Source organism: Lupinus angustifolius, chromosome LG18, assembly GCF_001865875.1.
Source record: "Lupinus angustifolius cultivar Tanjil chromosome LG18, LupAngTanjil_v1.0, whole genome shotgun sequence".
NCBI lineage: Eukaryota > Viridiplantae > Streptophyta > Magnoliopsida > Fabales > Fabaceae > Lupinus > Lupinus angustifolius.
In genome coordinates this window covers 777,830-804,037 of record NC_032026.1, presented here as the reverse complement: position 1 = coordinate 804,037, position 26,208 = coordinate 777,830, and the positions used below count along the sequence as shown (strand labels likewise).

The 26,208-nt window shown below is 31.4% G+C and overlaps 3 protein-coding genes across 3 annotated transcripts; 2 read left to right on the top strand and 1 right to left on the bottom strand.

Moving 5' to 3' along the window:
* On the bottom strand, positions 731-8,010 carry LOC109333361 (oligopeptide transporter 7-like). Its single transcript, XM_019568822.1, has 6 exons — positions 7,876-8,010; positions 7,143-7,749; positions 3,050-3,619; positions 2,684-2,942; positions 1,928-2,110; positions 731-1,768 (listed from the first exon to the last, which is right to left on the bottom strand). Exons 1-6 carry the CDS (start codon positions 7,907-7,909, stop codon positions 1,154-1,156), a joined length of 2,268 nt encoding a protein of 755 aa, XP_019424367.1. The 5' UTR covers positions 7,910-8,010; the 3' UTR covers positions 731-1,153.
* Positions 12,094-15,571, top strand: LOC109332090 (protein EARLY-RESPONSIVE TO DEHYDRATION 7, chloroplastic-like). Its single transcript, XM_019566912.1, has 4 exons — positions 12,094-13,089; positions 13,598-13,764; positions 14,937-15,021; positions 15,179-15,571. The coding sequence occupies exons 1-4, from the start codon at positions 12,158-12,160 to the stop codon at positions 15,369-15,371; spliced, it is 1,377 nt and encodes a 458-aa protein (XP_019422457.1). The 5' UTR covers positions 12,094-12,157; the 3' UTR covers positions 15,372-15,571.
* LOC109332124 (proteasome subunit alpha type-7-like) lies at positions 16,857-20,792 on the top strand. The gene is made up of 3 exons (XM_019566957.1): positions 16,857-17,122; positions 17,738-18,152; positions 20,394-20,792. The coding sequence occupies exons 1-3, from the start codon at positions 16,950-16,952 to the stop codon at positions 20,553-20,555; spliced, it is 750 nt and encodes a 249-aa protein (XP_019422502.1). The 5' UTR covers positions 16,857-16,949; the 3' UTR covers positions 20,556-20,792.

The following is a 26,208-nucleotide window of genomic DNA, read 5'->3' as shown; positions in this document are numbered from 1 at the left end:
TTAGTGGCTAGAGGAAATAATTTATGTCTTTATATCAGAAGATATTTTATTATGTTTTTTTTTTGTAAATGAGGTAGATAAATATGGAAAAAGTTAGTAAAAGATAAGAACAGAAAATAAAAGGGCAAGTCAAGGGGCAGAGAATAAATTTAGATTGTGTGAACATATCAATCTTTAAAAATTGAAGGTGATAAAAAGATAGCAAAGGTACAAATTACAAAAGAAAAGAAAGCAAAGAAAAGTAACCCCTTTTGGCTTTTGCCAACCATTACATGAATGCAAAAATCTATTTATCAGAAAACCAACACAGCTTCCACCACATATACAATAAATTTTAATGAGTCCCTCTTCAACAACTTCAAAGATAACATCATTTTGTTAGCATCTGAAAATTGTATCATTGTTAGGAGTCTCAATTGTGATACTTTAAGTCATGAGGCTAACACACCTAATAGATTAGTCTTTTGGGTTAGACTCTCCTAAGGTGCTTCAGTCCTAACAATTGGTGATTTCGTTGAGAGTTGTGTCATGAAAAAGGTCACCTGTAGGTTGGATTAACGTATATTACCGAATACTGATAGGTGAGTGAATCTGCCAAAATAGAAATGACTATCATCGAGCCGTATCGATCGAGTGAAAGTCATCGTGGACGTCGGTCCTTAAAGAGGACCGCAATGTTATGAATCATACATTGACTAATATAGCAAATTCAATGTAGTACCTAATTACATATGAATGAGAGTTGTTAAAGAAATCACTTACATGTGTGAACAATACGTCTGGTTATGAAGCAAACCTGATGTACAATTTTGGGAATGTTCCAGAAATAATTTTTCTTCTATACTTCTAATTAACAAGTGGAGTTCGAATTAAAACCATTCAAAAATCAACACTTCTAAGCATGTCTATCTTAAATCCTTAAGCTACTATACTTTATATGAGTATCTGTACCTGTACCATACAATGAGTCGACAAAAAAACCTGAAAACAACTTCTTCGCTTGCGATATCAACCCTTCCTGTACTTGTATAAGTGAGAGTCTCGTCCACTAGATCGCCGTTTCTTATACTAATCTTCTACATACATTCAAGAATGAAGAATTATGCAAACATTTATGTATAGCTCAACTAGTATTACAAACGCGACTCGGAACTCAGTAAAGAGGACACCCTTTAGCTTGGACACCTTGAGCAGTTGGACATGAAGCTAGTGGACATCCATCTGAGTTACTACCCCACCAGTTTAAGTTGATATGTTCCATGCCCAAACATAAGTACAGTAAAACTCCCATGAAGGCTAAACCAGCATCAAGTGCCCCAGATAAAACATAATTGTGCCGAATCCACCAACCGCGATGGTAACGATATGCAACAAACCCAGAGGCAAATCCAACAAGAACCCAACTGAAGTAGTTTACTGATGTAGCTGGTGGCATGTCAGTTAATGCACCCAAGATCACAGGCAGAGAGATAAGTTTAATCCATTGTTTTTCTGGGAAGGACTTGTGTGCTAGCCAAACTAAGAAAGGAGCAATAGCCCCACCCAGAAAAAACCAATTGATGGCTGAGTAGTGCCCAAGATCTCCAAATATTCGGCGTGGCCCTATCAAACCCCATATCACTGATGCATCATAGAATACATGGTCACCAGGACAAGTCCATGGGCTACCAGTTGGAAGCAATTCCCTGTTGCATATATTTGGAATAGTGTTCATGAGCCACCATGCTGTTACAAAATGTACCACTGCGCCGATGATGGTGCCGAGTACCTGAAGATGAAAATAGAAGCAAGCAAAGGGTTGATAATTACAAATTTACAACATATAAGACCACTCAGAATAAGAAAAATCTATAACACAAAATGTAGCTTCTTTTTTATTTTCTCTGCTATTTATGATGAAGGAAATTCTGTATGGTAGTGTGAAAACCTGTGCAGCAAACATTGCTCTTGGAGGAATCTTCATGTAATGGCCAAGTTTGAAGTCTTGCAAAAAGAAAATTGCCTGCTTCATACTCACATTGCCATACACTTTAAACAACATGTTAGCAATAGGATATCCCGGGTAGATGTATCCAATTATGTACTCTGTTATCACATTCAAAGCTGGTGACTTCTCATCAAGGAAAAAAAATTATTGTTAGACCATCCAATTGATAATGCAAGAGATAGAATAAAACTATATGCATAACTTCAAAGAAAAGTGGTAATAGTAATACTAATACTTTTGAAGGGTTTCTCATTCAATCCTTTAAGTTTGGCTAAATCTAAGGTTAAATCATTAATTTAGCTGCACACATACAACTGCTACAGATTGACAGTTTTTGCACAAGTTAGTTTATTTGATCCCTATAGTCTCCTTCAAGTTTTTTATACCATTTTTAATGTTTGATTAATGATATATAGATTCGTTGCTAATCGTATGTGCTAGGTGGTTAACAGGTTTAAGTTGAACGAATCCCCTATTAACAATCAAATACACATCAATCATTAACTACAGATTTGTACATCAAACATAAAATTGGTACAAAATTGGAAATGGTTCATTGCCAGAATCCTACTATGAGGAAACTAGCACCTACCTATTGCGCTAGCGCGATGTATTAACAAAAAAAGTTGACTTTAAATTTAGAATTTAGTGTTATCAAGGATTTGAACAATTGTAATCTATAGCATTGGGTTGTACCTGATTTGTAGTGGCTCTGATGATTCCAACGGGTAGGGTGAATGATATGGCAATAGCACAGGCTAACACCACACCCCACCATGGTAGTTGGAGTTGATCATTATAATACTCGCATATGAATATAGTTGCAGTAATGTTGAACAAAAGAATACAGAAAAACCACCACTCAGGAACTCTTTTATAGGATTTCCTCATAAGCTTCGTATGTATATCTATCTTCTTTTCTTTGAAAGCAGACTTACTTAACTGCAATATATCACTGTGACCATGAAACACATACTTCAACTACTATACTAAGATATATACTTTGCAAATATTTCAATGGAAAAATAAGTTTTACTGTGAAAAGTTATAGATGTTGCTTACCTCCCATGAAAGAGCAATACATGAACAAGTGTAGCAGAAAGGCATGCAAAACCAATCCCATATGACATAGCAAAAAGGGTACTAAGATAAAGAGGACCCTCACGCTCATAAGCTTCTTTGTTAAGCTGAAAGTTAGAGTCAGTAATGGCTGAGATGTTGTATTTGTTGCCATTAGAAAGGAATAGACCATCTGAAAAAATGGGAAATCTTCTTGCATGGTAGAGATTCAACCAATAAGCAGTAGGGGTAATGACATACATGAAAATGGAAAAACCAACAGCAACATTAGCTGTTGCAAACCAAGGACTTGCTAAAGGGCTACCAAGATAAGCACATATACTAGACCAGTCAAAACCAATAGCACCAATTCCAAGGCCATGCATCCCTGAACCTAACTGTTGTGCTATAACAGAAGTGGGATATATCCAACAGACCCAAGAAAGTGATGTTAACATTGGGAACAAGTAGCCTGGAAAGACATAATAGGCAAAGCTGCAAACAAATGCTATGAGGAAGAACTGATTTCGAGTTAACCCTTTCTTTGGCCGACCCTCTTTCTCATGAAGTGCCCTGAAATCAATTATATTGTCATGCATGGTTTGTAAAATTGATTGAGGAATAACGGTATTGCAACAACAACAACCAGTGATTTAAATAGCCGGCTGCAATATTGCGATGCGGCCGCAATATTGGGTGACTGCCGCAACCGCATCACACTACAATTGTGGTGTTATTCTGAATCACACTGATGCGGTCACATCGGGTTGCAACGTAACTGTACGGGACTGCAACACAACCGCATTGGACCGTATCAAACCGCATCGAGTTCAAAAATAGTTTTTTAATCATAAAATAATTTACATTGTAACTACTACAATCCGCATCGTAATAGGCGCAGTAACCGCAATCGTAATAACTGCAACCATTATTGCAATCGCGACCGCAATTTATAACACTACAATAACTTTATTTTCCCATTATTATGATAAACATATTAAAAAAGCAAATAAAAATTTGTTTTTATGCAGATGGATTGATATGACATATGTAAAATGAAAGCCTTGCGTTCAATAAGTCTTTCATACAAAACTTTTTTTAAGCTCAAAGTCTGACATATATACTTATAAAGCTCTTTTCTAGGCATGACTTGACTTATTTTCAGGTTGGCTTGGCTTATTAGTTTGGCCTAAAGTGTTATATACAATAAAACTTTTAAATTAATCATGAGAACTACATCCAAATAAGTCTTCAAATAGGTAACAGTGGTGGTGGTTTGAAGGTGTTGAGTGAATTAGAGCGGCAACATTATGCTAATGAGTTAACTTTACTGTGAAAAAAATTCTATGCCGCTATAGCAAACCAACTCGATAATGTTTTGCCAAATATCTAAAATTATTAGTATAACAATTAATAAAAAATTAAATAAGATATATTATTTATTATTAGGCAAAACCTTATTGGATAGATATAGAGACATACAAAACTTCTAATATAAAGGATTTGGTTTTGTTTAACTCTGGAATAGGGAAGTGAGAACATGTCTTTTGAGTTACTCTTGTTTGATTAATGTTTTAGCCTTTTATGTCTTAGAATGTTAGGAATAATGTATATCATGGTAGTAGGAGAGAGATTATCTTCTCAAACTCACTTAATAACTAACAATTATCATATTTATATTTACTTTAAGAATATGATAAAGGTTACTCATTAAATGAGTTTGAAGAAATAATCTATTTCCTTATATATGAATATATATTATTCCCATTTTGGCTTTAGAAAAATAGTAATAAATAATAATAATTGTACATTACAATTAAATTGGGACTAATAATGGGTTTATACATATCTCCAAGTATAGTCTAGTAAGGTAAATAAGCTTTTAAAAAGTATGTTTATGACATTTTCTAAATGGGTTAAGCCAAGACATGCCTAAAATATTAGCTGGCTTATTTTCATGTTTATATGTATCACTCATGTGACACCCAAAATTATAAAATATAATTTTTCTTTTTTATCTTTTTCATCTGTGGAGAATAATTGATGTATATTTATTCATCCACATGGGTTGGGTAAATTTGATTAAACTATTATTAGCTAAATTATAAATTAGAAAACAAAGAGGGATCACGATTCAATGTTCAAGATCATCTTATTCTCCCACTTCTTTTGCAATTTATTTTCTATTTGTGAGCATACTCTAGTTCGTTGCCGTCATGCATTAGAAATTAGATACTTCACATTAAATTCTGAATGAGGTTGTGATTGGATAAGTTATTATATTGCTATTGTTAGGTATATTTATAAGATGATTATTTTAGCATATTATATAAGTTAGAGGATTCAAATCGAACATAAATAATAATAATAATAATAATAATAAATAAATAAAAGAGAAGGAGCAAAATTACAACTTATAATCCTAGGTACTACATGATAACAACACATGTGATGCTATATATTGGACAACATATTTCATGTAGGCTATGTCGACAGAATTTAATGGATGAAAAATGAACATAGTAACCAGTTTGATACAATCATGTATGTTGGAGATCAAAAATCATACAAGAAATATATAGGATTAAAAACACATAAATGAAAAAGATAAAGTAGACAATTTGTATCTTAGATGTGAGAAACTAGAATGCATGTGATCGGATAAGTAAAAGAGTTTAAAATCTATATATTGCCTGTCAGCATATCATCCATTATTGATTTGTAATACTTTTGTTTGAAAATTAATAATAACTAATATATGAATGGTGAGTATTTGTTGATAGTGTAAAAAGCACTTATGATAATATTAAATCTTAACTAAATAGTAGCGCTATTAATTATGGTTTTTTATTTATTGTTTGGATGGATTAGAATTTGAAGCCAAAGCATCTTTCCAGTTTTACATCAATTATCAAAGGGACCCTCTGTTGCACCAACAAGAATACATATTGGGTAGGAGGTTTGACATTCTCATAAAAAATTAGAGCACGAATACCTTTATAGATATTATGAGTATAATATTTATATACTGATAGTATAAAAATTTATACATATTCAATATATTATACGTCATTCATTTCTGTCATTATTGACTCTTCAATGAATTAATATAAATGATTATAGATGATATACTAATATGTAAAAACTCTTATATTGGTAAAAACTCTCATCATACATTATTTTCTCATATATTATATGTAAAGTAGGTATAATTAAATAAAATGGGTAAGGTATACATGGTTTTTCTGAATTGGGCCACCCTGGCCACTAACAATAAGAACTGGGCTAGGGTACTAAAAAACAAAACAGGCACGAAACATATTATGTTAAGAAAATGTTAGAAATAAATTAGCTTGTTCCTAGGACTTGGTCCCTACCACGACATAGACCACAAAGCATAATCGTGACTTCGTCCTTTCTTCCTCTTCCATTGAAGTTCATCCTTTCTTCCTCTTTGATCCTCACGAGGAAAAGAGACAAGGGATTCCCAAAAACTACCAATTTTATTAATACTAACCAATTGGGTTTTAAACCTATTCAATAACTCATTGCAACTTATTCCTTTTGGTCTATGTCCAACAACTTAGCTCACATGAATTGAAATGTTTTACTTTGTACAATATCTAACAATCTATGGAGCCTTAGCAACGTCTACTTAGTGATTTCAACCTTTCTACAATACTATACTTGACTGGGTACATGTGTCACAATAATATTTCACTAAATAATATAAAATACTAATTTATATTTTTTATAAATTTATTTTCAATTAAATAACACATTTTGATTACTTTGGGATACAAATAGGGATATAGGATCTTCAGAGATTAATATGTAATACCAATTTATTCTTCTTAAGGGTTCAAATTTTCAGTATTTTTTGAGTTAAAAATTATATAGGAGGATGGAAAAGTTTTCAATTCAAAATTAACCTATAAATTCTCAACTATGAATAATAAGCAAAATATCCTCCAGAATTTAACTGAATAATGGAACAACATGTCATTTTTTTCATAATTCAGTTATAAAAAATCTAGAAATTCAACTGATTGAACAAAAAGCTAGAGCATGAAAAATCTGTTTAGTAGATACGTACCTGAAAAGCGATACCTGCACAAGATTTTGGGGCCACCACATAGCAGCAGGTTCCACCAGATACCTACGGAAAACACCAGCCCAACCGAAACCTAACACCTGCGTCGTTAAAACCACCAGCATCGCCACCACCAGCGACACATCTTTCCGATAAAACACTTTCACACCGGTAACAAAATGAACGGCGTAAACACTAGCAGCTCCAGAATTAGCGAAAATCGTGATAAGCACGTGCTCCTTCACGTTGAACTTCCCTGGATTCAATGTGAACTCGAACTTCTTCCCCTTCCAGAAAACTCGCTTCGTAACCGTCGACGCCATCAGGTGGCCGAGCGGGACCACCGCGATCTGCGCTGATACCGCCGTCACGGAGAGCGGCTCTCGGCGGTAACCGAAGAACTGGTTGAGGAAGGAGAGAAGAACGCAAGCTAGAGATCCGAGAAACCATGTCCTGAATGTTAAGGTTGGTAGAGAAGGATCGTCGGTAACCGAAACAGTGAGCGCTACTTGCTCGATTGGAGAATTTTCGCCTAACGGCGAGTTTTCCGGTGAGGAAGATATGCTGCGAGAACCGGAGGCGCCGTCGTCGTTGTGGTAATTTCTTTGAACTGAAAATTAATGAATATAAAAAAAAGCACTTATTAGTTTGTAAGAAGAGAAAAAGAAAAAAAGGGCTTATTTTTAAGAAGAGAAAAAGGGAAAAGCGCTTATTTTTAAGAAGAAAAAGTCCATACTTAAAGGCGTTTTAATTTCGTGATCGCTAGCCATATTTACTATCTATTGTGCCGTGTTTGGGAGCTGGGATTTTGAATCCAAACCTTTCTTTTTATTGATGGGATATTTTCTTTATTCAACAGTGGAAGATTCTGAATCATACAATCTAATATATATATATATATATATATATATATATTTATTTATGTGCAAAAATTTATATATATTCATTATATTATTTACATTTATTTATTCTAAATAGTTAATAATAATTAAATAGGAATAACTAATTATATATTGATAGTGTATAAAATTATTAAAGTATATGTGTATACATTTTTCCCCCTTATATTTGCATGAGTCAAAGTCACTTGGCACATGGGACATCCCAAGAAAACAAAAATGATTGAAGACCAACTTCATTTAATTAATTATTAAATGAAAAAATAAGTATTAATAATGTATGAGTTTTATACATTATTATTATCTCGATTATTATTTATATTTTATTAAGACTCACATTTTAGAAAAATAAAATTAATCCAAATAATATAATTATTATGTATAAATTTTTATACTGACATTATGATACATATAGTACATGAATATTACTGTTTTTGTTAGGCTTAAAAGTATTGACATTATGAAATATAAAAAAAATTGTATACATTAATTGTGTAAGAATTTTTTTACGGTGTATTATATTATCTATATTTATATTTAATCATCGTTAACTTTTAAAATAAGTAATATATGAATGAATAGTAAATGATATATTGATTGTGTAATTAGTAGATATTTTACTATAATAAAAATGATATTACTACTTATTTGTTTGTTCATTTTTATAGTATTTTATTATATTCTCTAAGAGAATAAAATATCTCATAGTATAAGGAAATAATTTATTTCTTCTAACCACTTAAATCATACATGTATCATGTTTAATCATTTTTTACATAAATATTTTTAAGATTAAATAAAATAATATACATGTTATATTTTTACTGATCAGAGCATATGTTTTATTCTCATTCACAAGATAAAATTTTGTATAAGCCAGTTTTTTAAGGGAATAAATTATTTCATCTTAGGAGAAGATAAATTATATTCAACCTATTGTTTTGTTTTATTTTAGAAATTTTTTTGTAAAAAATATTTAAATATAACAAATCTCATAATTTTAGTGGTGAAATAAAATAATTTATCTCCGTATAACATTAATTATTTTATTCTCTTCTTTTAACCAGTTGATGACTAGGCTTGCGTGGTCCTGGAAGAAGAAATTATGAAACTTTGTATTTAGACTGTTTCTCGGGTACATACATTCTTTGAGTCTTTTTTTGCTCCAGTTTGAAGCGTGGATTAGGAAAATTGAATTTAAGAGATGGATGAGACTTTCTAATTTAATTACTTTAAACATGCACAAATTATAAATTGGAAAATCTTTAATTTATGTAAATCTTCACATTTATTATTATTATCAGTAAGTCAATAACATTTTCCACCAGGTCTATAGTAAGATGTTACAACATATAATTATTCGTCTTATTTTGCTATAATAATATTTGTGGATTCTATTGCTTTAATGATTAAAAGAATATCCAAGATTCTTTCATGAATGAGAATTGAAGTGAATAACACTTCTTGTTTGAGATTAGAGAGTGAAGCAGAATGAAAAAGGATTGACAGAAATGGAATGAAATGAAATAATTCATCTTTATTGATTAGTTGAATAAATTCAATACAAAAGCAAAAGTTAATCCTATTTATAGAAGGAAAAGTTATATAAGGATAAACTAATAACAAATTAATAAATTATCTAAACAACCCTTATAAATGTAAAATGTAGGTGCCAAAATACAATCAAGTGAATGTTAGTTGAATTGCTTAGAATACAAGTACCTTAATAATATTGCCCAAATTGTGCTTTTGGGTATAGTGCACAATCCGCTAATCGAGGTCGTACTTGATACAAATATATGTGTTCCTAACATACACAATAGAAAAATAACTATTTAATTGTGTTAAAATAATATGTATAAAATGTAACAATAAGACAAAAATGTTTGTAAAGATAACTCATGAGACTGTCATGACTTTCGAAAACCTCCAAACTTATGTATGAAAATAAGTTAAATAGTTATATAAGTTATACTTAGACTATAATATATTAAGGGAGTGATCCATTTACTTCAAGAGTAAGTATTTTAAACTTAGTCTTCATTCTAGCCATCAATTTTATAGACATATAATAGTTTAGATTTACTATAACTTAATGTATTATAGTCTAACTATAACTTATTTAACTATTTAACTTATTTTCATACATAAGTTTGGTCTTTTTAAAAGTCTTGATATGATTTAAAACATTTAATAGACTAATATGCATTAAAATAAACTATAGGATGACCTTAAATTGACAAATGTAATAGTCAAATTTCAAAACTGTCTATAGGAATTAGATATTATTTATTTCATGTGTATGTGATGTACAGTATTTAATATAAATATATAATATTATATAGGTTTGTATGTTATGTTTAATAGAGTTTTATGAAGTCCAAGTCTAACCTATTTAGGTTAGATAAGTTTTTTGAGATGATTGGATCTGAGGGACAAAAATCATAAGCTATGTATGAGGGACAAAAATCTGTTATCCTCTAATATATTCTAAAGTCTATCACATACCAATCACAATATGTCATATAGTTAAAAAATTAAATATTAGTAACTTTATATATTTTTACATTTTTCATTGTATCAAAACCCTAATAACCCATCTAGTCACTTTCAACTCTTACATCTCTTATACTTTTACAAATGTAATGACACTTTGATTAAGAAAAGCAAGGATGACACCACTTAGAGCATTCATAATTATTAGTTAATATAAATTTAGAGTTACAATTCAGACAATCAACAACTACACATGCATGGAAATGGTGACCTAAAGAGAGGAAAGGATTGGACCGGTTCTTAATTAAACCTTTTATCACTCCAATCAATTTGCTCCATTAATATCGGGAGCACATACTCTATCCCAAAAAGTGTGTCACTTTTATTGATTTGTCAGAAAAATATTTTATTATTAAATTTTAAATTTAAATATATAAAAGTATCACATGTAATGACACACTCTTATAATACAATAGATGTTTACTTATCAATATCACGGTTTGAGATTTGGATCTCAAACTTATGTTATAGAGTAGTTAATTGTATTTTATGTCTAGTACACTAACATTTCTCAACGAATACTATAAAGTATAAAATAACATTATAATTATCTTTATCGTGTGCATCAAGAATAGTTTGTTTTTATAGTAGTCAAGTGCTCAACTATTTAAATACATAATATCTATACTCGTAGTCTTTTACACAAATAACCCTATTTTTGAGAGGAAATTATTGCAATAGAAATAACAAACAAAAAAAATCTTTTCTTTACATATATCATTAATATTTTTTATTACTAGAAGAAATTGAACTTAGTGGTGGAACATATTCATTTATTAATTGATGACTTTTTGTTGTTGATCATAATTTTGTTTTGAGATGGACTATTTCCTCCTCCAACTAATTTTTTTTGTTTAGTTTAAAAATGTTTTTAATAGCTCTAAATGTTTGTCCTTTATTATTTTTGTATTCTCGTATATATCTTTGTATTCTTTAGCAAGCCTTCATGTTTTAAAATGCTTTTTGTCATTGTCATTTGTTGAGGGTTCAACTTCATGCTGTTTGTTTCTGACTCCCATGTAGCACCATCATTGTTATCAAATTGACTACCTCATTTTTAATCGGTTAAACTTAATACGAGAGATTTTTCTAATTCGATAATATGAGACAAATAGTACCCAAAAAAAATAATAAAAATGGGAAAAGAGGATAATAATTAACCTTTGTCAATTTTTTTTTTTTAGTTTTTCACTGGTATCCTCGTACTGGAGGCAATCTTGTCTGAACCGAGAACATAACTCTCTAGTGAGTATTTTTTTATCCACAAGACTCGAACCTGAAACCTTGCTTAAAGAGAATTAGGCAAACATGTACCACTTGATCCAACAATCGTTCGTAACCAACACTCGTTCGTACCTTTTTGTCAACCAGAAATAAACAACATAGTTATTACCGATTATCACGCGGGACATTTCGTTAAAGCTTGTCAGAATTTTATCTACAACAATTTCTGTTCCGCCACGTGTCCTTTATTCTATTACCCGTTTCAACTACTATTCTGTTATTCTCTTTTTTCCCTCTAAAAAAATCACCATAGAACTTCGAACTCTGAAAAATTCAACAATGGCGTCTCAAAATCCAAACCAAAAAAATTCTCTCTACCCAGAAATAATCGATTCTGATCCAAACCCAAATCAAATCTCTTCCTCAAATCTCTACCCTTCAATCGACGTTAACGAACTCTGTGAAAATCTCTTCCCGGAAACCAACACCATTGTTTCTCCGTCAGCTCCTCCACCAGCCACCGAGCAAGTCCTCATCACCGTTCCCGGCGCCATTCTCCACCTCATTGATAAGGAGTACAGCGTCGAACTCGCCTGTGGCGATTTCTCCGTTGTTTGCCTTCACCAGGGCCAAAATGTTATAGCGGTTTTCGCCCGCGTTGCGGACGAAATCCAATGGCCTCTGGCGAAGGACGAAGCAGCGGTTAAGGTTGATGACAATCATTACTTCTTCTCCTTCCGTGTCCCTGACCAGGACCCTGACAAAGAGGGTTCTGATTCCAGCGACGAGGAAGGAGAAGAAGATCGTAAGAAAAAGAAAGAGAATAAAGTTCCTAGTTTCTTGAGCTATGGGTTAACGATTGCGTCGAAGGGGCAAGAGGATATGTTGAAGGAATTGGATAAGGTTTTAAGCGAATGCAGTAGTTTCTCTTTGCAGAAGGTGTCTGAGAAGGCGAAGAAGAAGGGAGAGGCTTTGGATGATTCGATGGCGAAAGAGATTTCGCCATCGGATTTGAAATCGGAGAAAAATAAGGATTTGATGGCGGAGAAGAGTGCTGCATATTGGACCACATTGGCTCCCAATGTGGAGGATTATAGTGGAACCGCGGCGAGGTTGATCGCGACCGGTTCAGGGCAATTGATTAAGGGGATATTGTGGTGTGGAGATGTGACTGTGGAGAGACTGAAATGGGGAAATGAGGTTATGAAGAAGAGGATGAGTTCTACTGAGCAAAAAGAGATAAGTCCAGAAACCTTGAAGCGGATCAAAAGGTATATTGTTACGAACAAAAATTTGTTATCTCAATCCTGCACCTCGGAAATGAAGTTAAAACATAAAAAACTAATGAATTTTCAATTTTTTTTAATTGATATGACATGTTTTCATTGGTGTTGGACATAATTTGGACAGTAGAACTCTTTGTGTTGTTATTCTCTTAACTCTTCTTATGTTATTATTACACGATTTTCTTTATGACCACGAACTCGGTATCTAATATACGAGACGCTGAATTTGGTATGCGATATATAAGGGAAATGATTTAACCAGGTAATTATGCTTAGGTGTAGTTTCTAACTTTCTATTGGTTCTGTCCTCAAAGCATTTTTTAATACTGATGAGGTTGATGGAATGAGAAGTGCTTATGTCTAAGCATGTTAACTAACACAAATAACTAATGTGTGTTTTAACTTTTAACTATAAATATTATGTTCTAATTATGTAACAGTAATATCTAAGTTCATAACTAATATTATGTTCTTTGGCTTGATGCTGATATAGGGTTAAGAGAGTGACTAAAATGACAGAGAATGTGGCAACTGGTGTCCTCTCCGGGGTCGTGAAGGTTTCCGGATTTTTCACTAGTTCAGTGGCAAATTCGAAAGCTGGAAAGAAATTTTTCAGCCTTCTACCAGGAGAAGTAGTACTTGCATCATTGGATGGATTCAGTATGTCAGTTATCTTAATCCATAGCTATTAGGAGGCTTATGATTTTACATTCATAATTGAAATGTTTGAGTTCTAAGTCCTAGTATCCAACCCTATCCACCAAGAAAGGAATATATAGATAACCCTCCATCTTCTTAAGATAAAATTTGAAGTAAAAACTAAGAAAATAAGTTGATCCTTTTAGCTTCTTCAGATTATTATTGTTACTAAAACATGGAGGGGCTGCAACAACATCACTAGATGAAGCATCGGATAGTAAAAATCGACAACATCGGATAGTAAAAATCTTAGTTTTAGTTAAACAAATGAGGTAATGTTATTGATGCTCAAAATTGCATATTCATGTTCCGGTTAATTAATCATAAAGTCATACTTTTAGTTTTTTCTTTTGTATAATTATTGTGTTAATAAAGGGTATGAACAGACTATTGAAAGTCTGAATAGCTTTACCTATATGCCAGGCTGAGATGTTCCGAAAATTTCAGGAATGCTGAGAAAAAACAGCGATTGGGCGAAATAACGCATTTGCATTGTAAGGCTAGCATGAAATTCTTGTCTTCACCAGGTTTAATGTGAACTTAGTGTAGAAAACCCAACATAGCAGTTCATGATTTTGCTAAAAGTAATATAGTTAGATAACTTTATAAATGAATGTAAATCAACAACCATATTTGTTGACTATTTCAATTACAAGTTATATATAAATCAACAAAGGATTATGGAAATCCAGATTATATATGCCACTAGTCATTCTTGTCTCAGATGAATAAAGTTCTTTTGCAAGAGTAGGATCTATGAACTGATGTTGGAAACATGTATACTTCATGAAATGTTCTCGTCTGTGACGGTAAATTGTTTGATCAGTCACTAAGGTTCTTGTGCCTGCATAAGTGATTCCTGTTAGAGCAACTAAAAATCATTTTACTTTTCACCTAAGCTCCTTGCTCAGTTCATATAAAGTAGGTTGATATCTCCTACAAAACCAGACTTTAAACATTTTTGTTCATTTACCCAACAATTTTGAACATTTTTGGACTTTAAGATCCACCAGCTTTATCCTACTAGTTAATTATTATAATGATGCTTTTATGTCATAGTTTAGGTATGTCATGGAAGCCTTTTTATTTTCCAAATTCTCATAACTTTCTTTCTCTTGTTCTTAAATAAATAGGCAAAGTGTGTGATGCTATTGAAGTAGCAGGGAAAAATGTGATGTCAACATCATCTACTGTGACAACTGAACTTGTCAATCACAGGTAAAGCTATACAATTGATGCATTTGTAACCCGAATGAAATTCATTTTCCTTAATTTACTACTTTCAATTTCCCATGACTTGCTTTCGGAATTTCGGCTGGAATACGATTGTTCTTCTCTAACAGTTGAGAACAATTTGGCTATGTGTATACTGCAGATATGGGGAAGAAGCTGCTAAGGCAACAACTGAAGGACTTGGTGCTGCAGGGCATGCTGTGGGTACTGCATGGGCTGCTTTCAAGATTCGGCAAGCTCTTAATCCGAAGAGCGTTATAAAACCTACCACCCTGGCCAAATCTGCAGCTAAAGCTGCAGCTGCAGCTGCTGAGTTAAAGGCTAAAAAGTCTTAAGTGATTTATGGCTGCAGTTTTTCAATCAAAGATAGATCATCCTAACATCAAATACTGGTATTCATTACTTGCAGCTTCTATTGTATATTATAGGTAGAAACATTGTAGCATAATTTGATGTTTAATGTATATTTATATTGATTTGATGTGATAACTTCAATCATTTTTAGTAAGAAAAGTGATGAATGTTGGAAATTTCATGTTCTGGTCTCAAATCATGAGTGTTCCTTGGTTTAGTTAGCATCATATTTTAAGTGCTTTTATAATCACTTTTCACTTTTACTTTGTGAGGAAAGACAGAGTTTAGTATTGTGTTACATTAAGGTTATGTTATGCCTCAAAACAAGGATTCCTTAAAATGAGTTTGTTTTAATTAGGCAATAGATTCATTTTATATCAAAAGACTTATTATATTTCAATGAAAATGAGTGTATTTTCATGCAATTATTGGTTTCAAGTTTTAGGATGACTGAATTAAAACTAAACAATTGTATTTTTACTATCATATATAGATTACTAAAATGATTAACTATCAACACAATTGATATTTTTGTTGCAACTTCTTAAAACAAAAGGTAATAAGTGTAATTAAATCAAAGTGTAAATTTCCTTTTTCTACAATGATGACAACTCTCTCTACCAAGTATTTAACATAATTACATTCTTAGTTATTAGAATTGGAAATTTTTTATTTAATATCTATGTTGTTGATGACAATTTTTTATTCACAATGGACAACTTTTTTATTTTTACAAATATTTCTCTAAAACCATTTTTGGATGTAGGAATTGCAAGAAGAGGGATATGAAGAGAATGTGGTGTATGAAAGAAGAGAGTAATATTATTTGTACATAGTTAACATTCAAATGTCATACCATTCTTTTTGTGAAAAGAATGAAGGACCTCACAAAGAAAGAAAATACAAGATTCTTAAGTTTGAGTATCAACTCTTAAGTATATGAATAAGAAAAGAAAATAAAGTATATATATTATATATTCTAATCATTAAAATTATGACATGTGTAACAATTTTTTATAAAAATATTTCTAAAAACTAAAAAAATATAACACATGTTACAATTATAATATCAATTTTAATAGTGAGAAAAATGATAACTTATCTCATAATACCTAATATAATAGAAAAATGTAGAAAAGAAAGAAAAAATAATTATGATTTGCTCCTTCCTGGAAATATTTCATCCCCCGACATCGTAGAGAATTAAGAATTCTAATTTGTTTCAATCCAGAAAATAAAAAACGTGCTTGTTAGACCAGACTGCAACAGGGAGGGAGTTCCATTGTTACATGGGTATAGGAAGAGTGGAGAGTCTGTGAGACGCACATTTTGAACCAAAACCAAAATCTTAAGACATTAGTTCCACAAACATTGTCGAGTTTTAGTGAAAAATAAAATAAAGAGTGGTACATTATAGAATGGGCTATTCCTTTGTTATTTATGAAAAAAGTAAAGGCCCAAGAATATACTAAACTTGTTGAAGAAGAAGAAGAAGCAAGAAATACACTTTCCCTTAAACATTGAAGAAAATTTGAATCAGAATCGAAACACAATCATCAATGGCGAGGTACGATAGAGCAATCACAGTGTTCTCACCTGATGGCCATCTCTTCCAAGTTGAGTACGCACTCGAAGCTGTTCGTAAGGGTAACGCCGCCGTCGGTGTTCGCGGCTCCGATAACGTCGTCCTCGGCGTCGAGAAGAAATCCACCGCTAAATTACAAGACTCTAGGTTTATCTCTTTCTTTTACTTTTTAAGGATATAATGGTAAATTCATTTTAAACTCAATTAGGGGTGATCAGATTTATGGCTTCGTAACCGCATTACACCGCAATTGACACGGAATCACAATGATGTGTCCGCATCAGTATACTGTGAAATAGCATTTGGGCTGCATCATCAAATTAAAAAAAAAAAGGCGGCCCAATATACCAGACTCCGAAAGTCTTTTTTCGAGTCGAGTTTAGGAGGGGAAGGAAATTGAAGGTTTGGGGCCATTAAATACAATGGTGAGATGAGATGACTCTAAAGCCTTTCTTTTTTCATTTCTTCCTCTCCAAAACTCGACTTGCAAATCTGTATGGGAAGGATATATGTATGCAGCCACCTGCAAATATAGAGACTGTTTTCGGAATTCGAACTCATGATATAGTCACTAGGCAACAAACTGTTGCACCAAGCTCACCCTCTGTACCCATCAAATTAAAAACATTTTTTAATCAAAAAAAAATTGTGACGGTGGTAATGACCGCAATACCTCAATTTAAGCAATGTGGGGGTTTGTAATTTTTGTGGATGATAGTGTTTGATTTTTCTCACTACCTTGTTGCTTTTTTTGTTTTGCAGATCAGTGAGAAAGATTGTGAATCTGGATAATCACATTGCACTTGCTTGTGCAGGACTAAAAGCCGATGCTCGCGTCCTTATAAACAAGGCACGAGTTGAATGTCAAAGTCATAGGCTTACTGTTGAGGATCCAGTCACCGTCGAGTATATTACTCGTTACATTGCTGGTCTTCAGCAAAAATACACACAAAGTGGTGGTGTGCGACCCTTTGGTCTTTCGACTTTGATTGTTGGATTTGATCCATACTCTGGTACACCGTCGCTGTACCAAACAGATCCTTCTGGTACATTTTCAGCTTGGAAAGCAAATGCAACCGGGAGAAACTCAAATTCTATTCGGGAGTTCCTAGAGAAGAACTATAAAGAAGTTTCTGGGCAAGAAACTATCAAATTGGCGATCCGGGCATTGCTTGAAGTGAGTTCATTTGTTCTTTTAATGTTTGTGAAAGCATACATGGATTTATTATTTATTAGGTTATTTTTGCTGCTACATAAACTTGTGTGTTTGCTGCTACATAAACTTGTGTGTTTGCTGCTATACATAGCCGGTCCTAAGCCCCCAGATAAAAAGTGAAGGTTGTGTTAGGCATTCGATACAACCAACATAAAACTTGGTCGAATCTCTATGATATGGATCATTTTTGCTGCAACCTGTAAAAGTCTTTTTTCTTGCTAAAGAACGAAGGCACTGTCCTTCTCTGCTCCTTGGATGAACTTTTCATAAATCATCTACTTGTAAGATAGATACCCATTCATATGCTTAACTTGAGAAGCTGGGCTGAAGTGACTTTTTCATGTAGTTTTGCATGGTGTTAAGTAACCTTTCTTTGTACATTTCAAATCTCGCCTCTTTCTGATTCTTGGTATAGACATACTTTCTGGCCTTATATGGAAAGGAACAATATGTAGTATAATACATCATACTTGCTCAATAATACAAACATATATATATACATACTTTTTTTTTAGAAATTTATATTCGCAGTCGATTAAAGCACAAATTTTACTTATGATTTTCTAGATGTCACCTTTGTTTTAATGTACATGCCTAAACTTCCATTTTACATTCTAAGATGTTTCTATCATTCATGTCCTTATTCATTAATACACGTTTTTGCAAAATATCTGTTCACTATTTTGTTCTTTATGAAAGTAAACATACCATACAGTCAAAATTTTAATCATTGCAACCACTTTACTCCTTAAACGGTTGCGTGGAATGTATTCAAGACTTTTTGATGTCGAATAGTTCCGAAATTCAGATTGTTTATGTATTGACATATAATATTGACTTAAAAAGTCTGTGTGAGCATTTCTGTACTACTGTGCAAGAGTGAAACCTAATCCAAAAGGAATATATGAAAAACAAAAAGATTATGTAATATATTTGTGAGGATTTGTGGTTTACATGATTGAAAAGGTATTCATTTGGAAATAGAGTAATAGAAAAATACAAGGTGTAAGTTAGTGGAGATAGTGTCATGAGTTGTTTGTTATAAGCTCATTAAGCTGTACATTGCTTATTTTTATTTGATTATTTCTAAATTTCTTAGGCATGGATGCAAGATAACAGCCACTTCACAAATTAACTAAAATTCTAAGCACAGCAATATACCAACATTAGATTTTTCAATTCCATGGAATATTCTTGGATATCAAAGTCTATTGCAAAAACTCATTTTTTTAGCATGGATGGTGTAGTATCATGTTCTTGTTTGAATGTAAAGCTTGTGTAGCTGTTCACCGTAACCGTTGGAGCTTAATTCTCCATTGTCTTTTGACAGAATTTTAATTTAGAATTTTTTGTTAGATGTTTCTCGTTTAGAAACAATTAGCCAATGTCATAACATTGTTCTAAGATTGCTTAATGGGTTAGACATATATTGACGCATGTGAGCACTTTTCTTGTTATTTTATCCTAAACAGATTTATTTTTTTGTAGAATTCGTAAATTGTTATTCACCTTTGTATTTCTTGTTTAGCTCCAAAACCTGAACTCTTAAAGTCTTTTAGGAGTTGGTTTTTGGAAAGAAAGGGGAGACATAATTTTCAATTTTAAGTTTAGAGTTATATAATATTTTTATAAATAAATAAAGAATGATAAGGTTGATTTCATAATAATTTATCAGTCTATTCCTTATTCATTTTTAAAACATCATATAACTTTCTTAATTTACTATTGAAAAAATATGTATTATCTTTTCTTCCAAAAACTAACTCCCACACAGACCCTTAATAGTTGGTGTCTTATACATGATTCGGAGAGGAAGAAATCTTTGTGGGATATTATACACCTGAGAAGAGTGACGGTTGCAAAGTGGTCATTCTGATTTGAAGAAACATTTTATTATAGTACATTTACATCATGTCTTGCTTGCATTCAAAACCTTTATGTACATGGTGTGTCTTCCACAACTTGTAATAATATTCTAATCACGTGGCAAAGTCATATATTTCAGACAATTGAGTAACAAAACCTGATGAATCTGATGTTTATACATTGGCTTATACAATCAAACAATGAAATGGAGCAAGTAATATGATCTATTTCTGCTGCATGATTATAGTACTATTGTGGGCTTGTAACTTATTATAGGTTGGGAAGTGCGTCCTACATTACGAGTTACGACTTTTTGTTGCTGCCATTTGTAATTAGGTTGTTGAGAGTGGAGGCAAGAATATAGAAGTTGCTGTGGTGACTAAGGAGCACGGTCTGCGTCAGCTTGAGGAAACCGAAATTGATGCCATTGTGGCTGATATTGAAGCAGAGAAAGCAGCTGCTGAAGCTGCAAAGAAAGGGCCTTCTAAGGAGACATAATTTATGTTTATATACTGTAGCTGAAATTGATGCTTTGGCTGAGATTCAAACAGAAAAAACAGCTGCTGAGGCTGCAAAGATAAACCTTTCTAAGGAAACATCATTTTAGTTTACTTTAGTTTTTCTCATGAATTGGTCTTGCTGGGTTTTGACTAAACTTAATTGCTTTAGGGTCGTTTCATGTATTATTTGTCAAACTTGCATCATTATTAATCGAGTTCATAGTTTGAGTTGTGTGCATCTACCCTCTCTAGACCCCACTAAATGGGAGCCGCGTACAATAGGCCCTTTTATAGTTTGAGTTGTGTGGCCGGTCATGATACACGCTTATATAATTGTCTGATAGTAGGAATATAAATGATCTTATTATTCTATACACTTAGATGACTAAAACTCTTTTTAGTACCTCAACATTATGGCTATTACCCTTAATAATGGATAGGATCATGGGAGTTTCACCCATCATATTTTACCCTTTTATATTGTAGTTACAACAATGTTATACTTATCTTTGTATAATTTGGGATAAGAGAAAAGGGAAATAATAAGTAAGAGAAATTGTATGACCTTTTTTGTTTTGTTTTTGATAAATGCTTCCAAAATAAGATATTCAAGTTTTATATACAATCTTGGATTTTTTTTAAAACATTTCTGTTTTAGTTATATCTAGAAGCTTAGATTAACATATCAATCCTTTACTCTTATAATAATATTTGAGAGAAATTTACTCTCCTTGGAAAGTTTCTAAAATGAATCTTTTTAAAAAAAATAGCATGCACTATCATGTTCCTACTAATGCCATATGGTACCTACTTTAAAATAAAATAATTTAAAAAACAGATTACAACCACATTATTCTAATAACCCATTATTTTTGTCCTTCCTTAATATTGGTTAACATTCATTTGAAGGAAAAAAAAAACACTTTGCCCCTAATATTTGGCATTAAACCATGAAGTTAGAGAATGTACTTATGTTTTGTAAATCTGTTTTTATCTCTCTATATATGTTACATCATGCAATGATAGACAAAATTGACATATACCTATCATTGGGTTTGCTATTGGTGAAGTTGAAATTGACATATACCAATGAAATAAGATAACCATTACAAGAGGATCTTTGAGACATTCTCCTATTGTGTTGTTTTGGATTGTCATTTCAAGTATGCATGTTTTTGTTTCCTATGCTATGCTCTCAATTTTGACAAATATGGTATTGGTATTATAGCATGAAAGCTAGGAACATAAATTACTTATAATTGTATTCATTAATTATAATGCTTATTGCTTTGGCTATGGCATATTAAGGATAAATAGCTATGATTATGTTACCATGTATGCAAGGCTCACATTGACATTTCACCACTTATTTCATTTTAAAATGATATTTTGTTGACTAATTTTGTTCCTTTTTTGTATGGTATTTTCATTAATGATATTTAAAATAATATAGATAGAGACTGAAATATGTGAGAAAGAGAGTGAAAAGAAAGAAATAGATGAGAAACAAAGTTGAGTTATGTGTTATTTGTTTGTGTAGAAAAAGAAGAGAAAAAACATTTTTTCTCCCTCACTCTTCCTCTCCCATTTGTTTATTTGTGTAACTGATTTGTAGGGCATGCTCATGACAATTGAGTTAGGATCTTCTTCATTAATAAAGAGACAAGTAATCATTTTTGCACTTATATATAAGGATAAAAATGTCATCTCAATATATCTTAAGGATAAAAGTGTCATATCATATAATATTTTCTTCTTGTTTTGAGTGTATTTGTCTATCCATTAATGAAAAGAATGCCAAACTCGTGCCAACTAGAATGCTTAGTGCCAAATGCAACCTTTGTGTTTTACTACTTAAACTTTGATATCTCCATTTGATTTATGATCATATAGGTTTTTGTAATATTAACAATAATATTAAAATTCTATTTTAATATCACAAGCAATCAGTAATATATAGCAACACATATTCTTGTCAAAATGACAAAAAATGTTTGTGATATGACATAATCTTAATGTTCATGTATAGTCTAGTCTAATATCCCAATTACACACATGGCATGGATTGTATCAACCATATATAGTGAAACATATGGTTTGTTGATCTCTAAATGGATATGTTAGATAAGTCTCATCCAATTTCCTAATTTTTTTCGGATGGGGATCACATGTCCACATTCATGTCCTATTTGGTGTCTCAAACCAATGAAAAAACTCTCTACATTTAAAAAGAAAAATTATAAAAACAGAAATTAATATTTTATTATTTCGTGAAGTTTGATTGGTTTGGGACATAAAAACAGAAAAATTATAGAACAGATAATTCTTATCACAATTTTCATAGTATTTCCAATTGTTTCAAAATGACCCATTGGATTATTTATTCAACAAATGACTTATAACAACCTAAGTAAGAAAAGCATAAAATGTAACAAAAAGAATCATACACATGTAAAATAAATGTCATTGTTCACATCCATGTATGCAGAAACACATTCATATAATGAGAGTCTAGTAACTTAAGGGAGATAGTAACATTTGATAAAATTATTTCTAACCATCTAAATTTTAACTTATTTTTAAATAAAATATATGAAATTTCTATTTACCTTATTTTTTAGTATTAGAGATGATTTCAATCTGAAGTCATTTAACTAATTGATTGATGCTACTTCCTTTAATTAATAATTATCATCATCACCTTATTCATTCCAATTTCACATTACATCTTCCTTTCAATCACTTCACATCATTAAATTTGTTATTAAGTCCATAACTTGGTTCAAAACTCAATTGCACTATGTTTAATGAATCCTTTAAGATGCTGATTCACCAAACATGTTTCTCTTACAAAATAATTATTTCAAACAACTTCGAACAACTTGTATGGAGATAAAACCATATAGAGATAACCAATGACATAATAACAACACATTAATATTTTAATTTAATCTTAAACAATAATATCAAAAACTATAAAATATAATTATCTTTAAATATGACGTGTTAAATGCGTCTTCGTATAAGTTTTTCTCCGGCTTCTATTACCTTACAAACTTCTTGCTTAACTCAATCAATCACGGAATTCCTTGACTCTTTTGCTTAAAAATAAAACTTATCACATTTTGATTCCTACAAATTCCAACCCCAAAAATTCAATAACACCCTGACATTACTATACCAAGTATATAACAATTAAAACTTTTCCTCACTAACATGTTAGAGCCATTCGGCCTCGATAAATACTTATGTGAAAATATATGTAAGTAGAAACAACCAATAAAATATTGACAATATATTAAAAATATAATTTTAGTTAAAATTAATTATAAATAATATCACCAAACAAACAAATAGATTTATCTCAAAATATAACATGTCTATGTTTTCACACAAATTTTTATTTCAAACTAAGGACAACAACTCATAAAAATCAATATGCATGCAAGAATCCAAGACAACAAATTAGTTTAAATAATGTTCAACAACAGGCATACACTATGCATGTTAGCCATCTCACCATTTTTTGGCACAATGGAAAGAAGAATAAAAAAAAGGCTAAAACATCGGGGTGAGATCCATATGGAAGATGTTGAGCGCTCCTATAGATAGAGAATCCCAGAACTTCAAGTCATCATATGTCTCGAAACTAAACTTTGACATGTAGTCGGTCAACCTGTTTCCCTTGGCATTTAAAAATTAAAATTCAATCTTTTTTATCAAAACAAACTTTAAACCATTTTCAAGAACCAAAAACTTCGGTTTGATTTAAATAAAATAATGACAACATTAATCAAACCCTTTCTTCAATGAAACACTAGGCACACAAATAACAACATTTAATCATTACAAAAAATCAAGCAAACCCACCAATTAACCTATAAAGGCTCTTAAGTGATTAGAAGAATTATCCCCTACCTTATTAATAACTTGGTCAAACCTTCTGCCAAGAAAATGCCCAAGCTTTTCTCTTCTTATACCTTCAAGACTTAGCTTATAATGAAGAGAATCAAGTGAGGAAGAAGTTATTACTATGATTTACATTTGCAAGAATGTGAATGTGACTTATTAGCTAAGAATGATGGAGAGAGATTGCCACAAGCAATTAATTATAGTACCTCTAAGTTAAGTTACATGAGAGGAGATGAGTTACTCTAAGAATGAGTTTAAAAAATTTACTTTACGTTTTAGCCATCAATTTTAGGAAAATCTAATAGTTTAAATCTACTTACTAATTCAAACTATTAGATTGTGAAAAATGAATTGGATTAAGTAAATCCTCTCCCATAGTATATTGATGTGAAAGTTGAATTGTATGTATGTAAAATAATGGAGTTGAAACAAACACATATTTCTCAAGAATATGAGACCAATTTTTTGGTGTTATGGTAATGTCTCCCTTCATTATGTTTCTTTTAAGGGTTAATTATGTTTCTTTTAAGGGTTCATTATGTTTGTTGGGAAGGGAATAAATTCACATATTTTTATCTATGCACATCATTCTTTCCATGGAATTTTTTTCTTGGGGTTAGGACTCATCCATTAGTAAAAAGAACATAAGTAAATGTTAATTAGATCATTTATGAATGGTTGTCTGTCTAAGGGTTTTTCTTATTCTAAATACAATAAATGTATGACTTATTTAAAAGTTAATATTTCTTAACTGCAGAAATATATAAGTACATAATTATTAAAATTAAATTTTACGGTAAAAAAAATTGATCTAATGATGTATGGTAATAGCGGACAACTGGTAAGTTAAAACACGATTTGTATATCTCTTACTCAAGCATAAATAATAATAAGAACAATTTTTTAGACTTGACACACTTTTAGAGCAGAAGTTACGAGACAAGGCTAATTAGGATGAGGTCCAATAAGAAAGGGTTGGACTTTTTTGATACTACCAAAGTTATTATCTCACTATTTTTTGATAAGGAACTAATCTATTTCAAAATGTGTCACTTAACTTGAGACAAAATTGGCTTAGTTTGAGACAAAATTGACAAACCTACGATTAGGATTTAACACCTCAAGAAGACAAGAATAACAAGCTTAAAAGATAACCTTCTAAATTGAGTAGATGCATGAATATCAATGTCATTTTATTAAAAACGTATGCACATATTCATAGTATATAACATCCAAGTAAAAAATATATACAAACATTAGGGTTAGTTTTTCTTTAAGGAAAAATAGAGAAAAAGCAATAAGATGGAAGGAGTTAGAATGCAATATATATTGATATCTTTTGAATTTCAATTTGTTAATTATTAAATATACTACTTCCCCCAAAAAGAAACCTTCTATATTTAATTTCTGAATTAATGCAATAAAATGATATTTCAAAAATTTTAATTCAACTACCATTAATCAAATTTGAAATTATGTCGTTACAAAATCCCTTTAATTAAAAGTATTCAGAATAAAAATCATATTAAATGGTGGCAATCAGATTTGGAAGTTAACGTTAAAACACTAAAAACTATACCAATTTATGAATTTAATATTTTTTGTAATAAAAAACCCAAATAAACATTTTTTAATAAAACCCAAAACCCAAATCCAAAAACCCGACCCAGTTTAAATCCCCAACGGCTAGTTCCAACGGCTATCTAATTTACGAAAATTTAAAAACCTGAGAACACACC